The 6,384-nt window shown below is 36.7% G+C and overlaps 1 protein-coding gene across 1 annotated transcript; it reads left to right on the forward strand.

Moving 5' to 3' along the window:
* Positions 1-713: 713 nt before the first annotated feature.
* On the forward strand, positions 714-6,182 carry LOC136821098 (uncharacterized). The gene has a single exon (XM_067077323.1). The coding sequence runs from the start codon at positions 714-716 to the stop codon at positions 6,180-6,182; it is 5,469 nt and encodes a 1,822-aa protein (XP_066933424.1).
* Positions 6,183-6,384: the final 202 nt, after the last annotated feature.

The following is a 6,384-nucleotide window of genomic DNA, read 5'->3' on the forward strand; positions in this document are numbered from 1 at the left end:
TTTGTTTCGTAGTATTGTACTCCACCATTTGTTTGATTGCTCTCTTGTTGCTTATTTGTTAGAAATTCACGATATATACTATGATTTATATAAATATTGGATGTTAATCACTTAAGTGTTGAAAATCCTTTTGTTTGATTGCTCTCTTGTCGCTTATTTGTTAGAAATTCCCGATATATACTATAATTTATATTAATATCGGATGTTAATCACTTAAGTGTTGAAAATCCAATTAGGCTAGGCATTTATATCTGTGCCTTTGAAAATGTCTGATTGGGATAGAAATGTCACTAAGCGTCGTCCGGTCAAAAATCAATCTGACCAAGGTGAATTTAATTTTGAGCTTTTTGAGCGTCAAAGAGAAAGACTTACTACCGAAATTACAGAAAGACTAGAAAATATTGACCTTTTATTGAAAAATAGGTCTTCTACCGATCTTGTAAGAAATGCCCTTGAAGGGTTGAATAGAGCTTTTGTTGAGCTTCTTTTTGTCTGTGAAAAATTAAAACCATTAGTGTATGAAGTCTCTGAATTTGATAACTGGTTAGGAAATATTGATACGGACATTTTTCTTATAAAAAATTCTGCTATTCGTTATTTGAAAGATAATGAACCTCGTGAGTCTCAAGCTCCCTCTGGAGCTTCTTATCGTGATTCGAAAGCTTCGTCTTCTTCGATCGACTTCTTCTTCTATTTCGACTGCAAGTCAAAAAATGCTTAAAACAGCAGCAGATGTTGCTACTCTTGAAGTAGAGCTCGCTTTTGCAGATAAAAAAGGGATTAGTGAAATGGACAAGACTCTTCTTGAAGAAAAACTTGCAAAGAAAAAGGCTCTTTTGAACGTTTATGAAAATTGGCAACCTAGAGTGCCACCTGATGAACATGCATTGAGAAATTTAACTTCAGGTTCGATTATTGAATCTTCTGAATCTCCTAAAGTTGAATCTACTAGAGTTGAATCTCCTAGAGGTAATCCTGAGCCTCTTAGAGCTGAAACTCCTGAATTTGTTCCTACTGAGAATAGTCAAACTGTCGATGTATCCTCTGGTCATAAGGCAACCTTTTTACCAGTGCCTCCTTCTGGACCAAGACCTCGTATTGCTAGAAGATTTGGTCTTCCTGTAGCTGCTTCCAGTCCTATAGATTCTGTACTTTCGAATGCAATTTTTGACTTGGTGAAACTTCAAGGTACTCCATCTGTTGAACTTAGTGTCTTCACTGGTGATCCTTTGGATTACAAATTCTTTATGACAAATTTTGAAGAGCTCGTCGAAAAAAGAATTTCAGATTGTGAAGGTCGTCTTGCTCGTCTTTTGAAATTTACTACCGGTGATGCCAATGATCTGATTCAGTGCTGTCTGTATATGACGAATGGCTATGAACGTGCTAAGGCTCTTTTGAAGAAGAAATATGGAGACCCCCATCGAATCATGATTGCTTATAAAAAACAGTTGGATAATTGGGAGAATGTCAAACTTGGTGATTCCTCTTCATTTGGAAAATTTCATTCCTTTCTGCTTAAGTGTGGCTCAGTTATTGAGGGTAACTTGTGGAATAGTTTTGATACTGCTGACAATCTCTGCATCATTGCCAGTAAGCTTCCAAATGTATGTCAAGATAAGTGGATTAGGAAAGTTGTTGACATTCGAAATCGTTTTAAAAGAGAACCACTTTTTAAAGATTTGTTTTTGTTCGTTGAAATGGAAATGACAGTTGCAAGTGATCCTCTGTTTTCTAAAGAAGCACTTAAGGAGCGTTTTCCAAGTGATTCCAAAAGCTCTGGTTTTTCTGGCAGTTTTAAGCCAAGAAAGTATTTTGATAATAAATCTCCAATAAGTTTTCTATGTGTCACTTGCAATGTTAACCATGATATTGAGGCTTGTCCAACATTTAGATACAAAACTCTTGAAGAAAAGTCCAAATTTTTGATGAAAGAGAGATTGTGTTATGGTTGTCTTGGTAAAGGCCATATATCTGCTCAGTGTAGAAATCGAAGAACTTGTGTTGTTTGTAACAAAAGACATCCTACAACTCTTCATGGTTTGAGAATTGAGCGTAGACCACCTGCTGATGATTCTAAGAAAACAGATTGTGATGTTAGACCTTCTCCTCCAGTGCCACGACCAAGGCCTGATATAGCTAAGTTTGATGATTCGAAATCAAAACCTGAAACAAAAGGTACTAAAGGAGGTGTTAAATGTGGAGTTCTGAATAACAGTGCTAATAAAAATCTCAGTATGTGTGTTGTACCAGTTCTTCTTCGACATGATCATTCAAAGTCTGATATTGTAACATATGCTCTTCTTGATACCTGTTCTCAAGCTTGCTTTATTTCTGACGAAATTGTTTCTTTGATGTCATTGAAAACTATAAGTACTGATTTGAGCATTAACACGATAACATCTGTCAAGTCTGAGAAGTGTCAAGTGGCTTCTGGATTAAGAGTGAAAGGTCTTCATGCTGGTGATGGTAGTTGGTTATCTCTGCCAAAGTGTTTTATTAAACCTAATATTCCCGTTGATTCCAGTGAGATTCCGACAGCTGACTCTATAAAAGAATGGCATTATCTTAAATCTATTGAAAATGAGCATCCTAATACAACGTCTTTAAAGGTTGGGATTCTGATTGGTGCTAATTGTTTGAAAGCTATCGAACCTTTGAAAGTTATACCAAGTCAGGATGTTGGTCCCTTTGCCTTTAAAACTAAGCTTGGTTGGTGTGTTGTCGGACCTATCAGTTCGTCAAGGTCATCAGATGCTATTTCTTGTTGCAGAGTCATGGTTAATGATCATGGTAGATCGAACCATCTTGTTGTTGAGGAAACACAGGTTAAAGACTCTGGAATTGAATCTATGCTAAAAAATCTTTTTGATATTGAAAGTGTTCCTGAAACTAAGTTATTTACTGAGTACGAATCTTTTTCTCAAGATGATTTACACTTTTTAGAGATTGTTGAAAATCGTTCTGAATTCATTGATGGACACTACCATGTACCTCTGCCCTTTCGTAACGAAAATATTAGCTTTCCAGATAATCGTCCTCTAGCTCTGAAAAGGTTGAGTTTGCTGAAGAAAAAGTTTGAATCTTCTTCAAAATTTTACTCTGACTATGTTGCCTTTATGAACAACATTATCGACAAGGGTTGGTGTCAGGAAGTTTCATCACCTTATCCTGATGGTCAAAATTGGTACATCCCCCATCATGGAGTTTACCACCCCACAAAACAAAAGATAAGAGTACTGTTTGATTGTAGCTCTTCATATAAAGGTGTTTGTATGAATAAAGAATTGATGCAGGGTCCTGATCTGACTAATCATCTGATTGGTGTGCTTATAAGATTTCGTCAAGAGTTTGTTGCATTTACTGCAGATATTGAAGCAATGTTTTTTCAAATTTACATCCCTGAGTCTCAACGTCGGTTTCATCAATTTTTGTGGTGGAGGGATGGTGATTTCTCCAAAGATCCTGTTTGCTATGAAATGAACACTCATCTCCAAGGTAGTACCTCTTCGCCTAGTTGTAGCAATTTTGCTCTGAAACAAACAGCTTCTGCAGGTGAAAATGAGTTTGGAGTTCAGGCTGCCAACACACTAAGAAAAAGTTTTTACGTTGATGATTTGCTGAAATCTACTGGGAGTGTTGAGTCTGCGAAGTTTCTTATTTCAGACGTTTCTAGTATGTGTGATTATGGAGGTTTTCATTTAACAAAATTTACTTCGAATTTTCCAGAGGCGTTAGAGTCTGTTCCTCCAAAAGAAATTAAAGAGCGCGAATCTACTGAACGTGTGCTAGGTGTTTTGTGGTCCCTAGAAGATGATGTTTTCCAGTTCAAAGCTCCTTCTAAAGTTTTCTCAAGATCTCGTAGAGGGATGTTATCAGCATTGAATTCAATCTATGATCCTTTGGGTTTGATTTCTCCTTTCATTCTTAAGGGAAGACTTATCTTTCAGACAGTGTGTCAGCTTTCAATCGGTTGGGATGATCCAGTTCCTAACGAGTATCTCATTCAATGGGATAAATGGGTTGAATCTTTAGTAAATTTACAAGTGCTCAGTGTCAATCGTTGCTTTAAGCCAAGAAGTTTTACTCGAATTGTTGAAATCAGTTTACACCACTTTTCTGATGCTTGTGATTATGGTTATAGTGGTTGTCATTACTTAAGATTCGTAACGTCTGATAATTATGTTCATTGTTCTTTGGTGATGGGTAAATCTCGCGTTGTCCCAGCTAAAAGTAATCACACTATGCCTCGTTTGGAGTTGATTGCTGCTACTCTTTCTTCTCAAATAGCTAAGTTTATCTCAAAGGAATTTGATTATGAAATAGCTTATGAACTTTTCTGGTGTGACAATACGTGTGCTTTAGGCTATATTAGTAACACTACAAAGAAATTTAGAAAATTTGTTGCTAACAGGGTGTGTCTTATTACGAAAACAACGAAATCTTCTCAATGGAATTATGTTGAATCTGAGAATAATCCTGCTGATCATGGATCAAGAGGTTTGAAAATTGAAGGGAATGAGAAAAAGGTTTCAGAATGGTTCAATGGTCCCAGCTTTCTTTGGGAACATCCTCTAAAATATGATAAATCTCAAGTCATTAACGTCTCTGAAAGTGATCCTGAGGTAGTGGTTGATAAGACCACTTCTGTAATGGTCATAAAGCCTAATTATGTAGATATCATTTCTCATCTCGAGAGTCGTGTTTCAAGCTTTTTGAAAATGAAGAAAATCATTTCCTTTGTTCTTCTTTATATGGAGAAATTACGTAAGAAAAATCGTATTTATTTTAGAAAGACAAGATCACAACCTGAGTTTAAAATGAGTAACCTTCTGTCTGTTGATATTATGACTAAAGCTTCAGTTAAAATCTTTAAGCTTCTTCAATCTAAGTACTTTTTTTCTTCTGCTTCAAATTCTAAGATCTCTAGTTTGAATCCTTTTACAGATGATAATGGTTTATTACGTGTTGGAGGACGTCTTGGTAGATCTCTGCTTGACCCATGTGTTAAGTATCCTATTATTATTCCTAGAGAGTCTGATATAGCAAAGGCCATTGTTAGGTTTTATCATGATAAGGTTTACCATGCAGGGAGAAATGTAACGATGAATGAGATTCGTGAAAATGGTATTTGGATAACTAGTCTTTGTTCTCTTGTTAAGTTAGTGATTTGGAATTGTTTTCTTTGTCGAAAGTTAAGAGGAAAGTTTGGTGCTCAAATTATGTCTGATCTGCCTTTTGAAAGAACTTTAGAGGCCCCACCATTTAGTTTTTGTGGTGTAGATTTGTTTGGCCCGTTTTTAGTTAAGGAACGTCGCTCATTGGTTAAGCGTTGGGGAGTTATTTATACTTGTTTGTCAAGTCGAAGTGCACATATTGAATCTGTGGTTTCTATGAATACTGATTCTTTTATCTTGTGTCTAAGAAGGTTTATATGTCGTCGTGGATCTATTCGAATGCTTAGGAGTGATAATGGATCAAATTTTGTTGGTGCTCAGAGTGAGCTGAAGGAGTTGTTTAAAAGTCTTGATCATGACAAAATTAAAGCTTTTTTGAGAGACGAATTTGATGCTGACTATGTTGTTTGGGAAAGAAATCCTCCTTATTCTAGTCATTTTGGGGGCGTTTGGGAACGCCAGATTAGAAGTATTAGAGCTGTGTTGGATGGAATTTTACAAACTCATAGCAGTTCATTCAACGATGAGTCATTGAGAACATTGCTTTGTGAAGCTGAGTGCATCATCAATTCTCGTCCATTGAGCGTGGAGAACATTGGAGATCCCTTAAGTTTGAAACCCATCACACCAATGATGCTTTTGACTGGTAAGTCAAGAATCGTCCTGCCCCCTCCTGGTGCATTTGGTGATGCAGCAGCTTATTCGAGACGTCAGTGGAAACGAGTGCAACACGTGGTCAATGAATTTTGGTCAAGATGGAGGAATGAGTACTTGACCAACCTCCAAGAAAGAACAAGATGGCTATCCAAACGACGAAACTTTCGGATTGGTGACATTGTAATGGTCAAAATGGATGCCAAACGTAATCAATGGCCAATTGGGCGTGTCACCAAAGCAAATGTCGACGAACGTGGACATTGTCGAAAAGTAACAATTAAGTTAATCAATGGTGAGGTCGAAAGACCCATAACAAACATTATATTGTTGGAAGAATTCGAAAAATGAGATTCCCCACCGAGGAACCATGAAGATGTGAAATCTTCAGGGGAGCCATATGTTAATGGAGAGCTTCCATTATTTGATGACGTCAATAATTATGTATATATTTTTAATTAGAAGTCCCTTGTGCATAGCGTCCTTTCCTTTCAGTGTCCTTTTGTTTGAGTGTCTCGCGAGGCTTTCTTTGTTTTCAGTTCTTTTGTTCAGT

This window comes from Clytia hemisphaerica, unplaced genomic scaffold (assembly GCF_902728285.1).
Source record: "Clytia hemisphaerica strain Z4C2 unplaced genomic scaffold, Clytia hemisphaerica genome assembly, whole genome shotgun sequence".
NCBI classification, from domain to species: domain Eukaryota; kingdom Metazoa; phylum Cnidaria; class Hydrozoa; order Leptothecata; family Clytiidae; genus Clytia; species Clytia hemisphaerica.

Excerpts from the sequence above, each read along its gene's own strand:
- LOC136821098 (XM_067077323.1), top strand. The coding sequence starts at position 714 with ATGCTTAAAACAGCAGCAGATGTTGCTACTCTTGAAGTAGAGCTCGCT.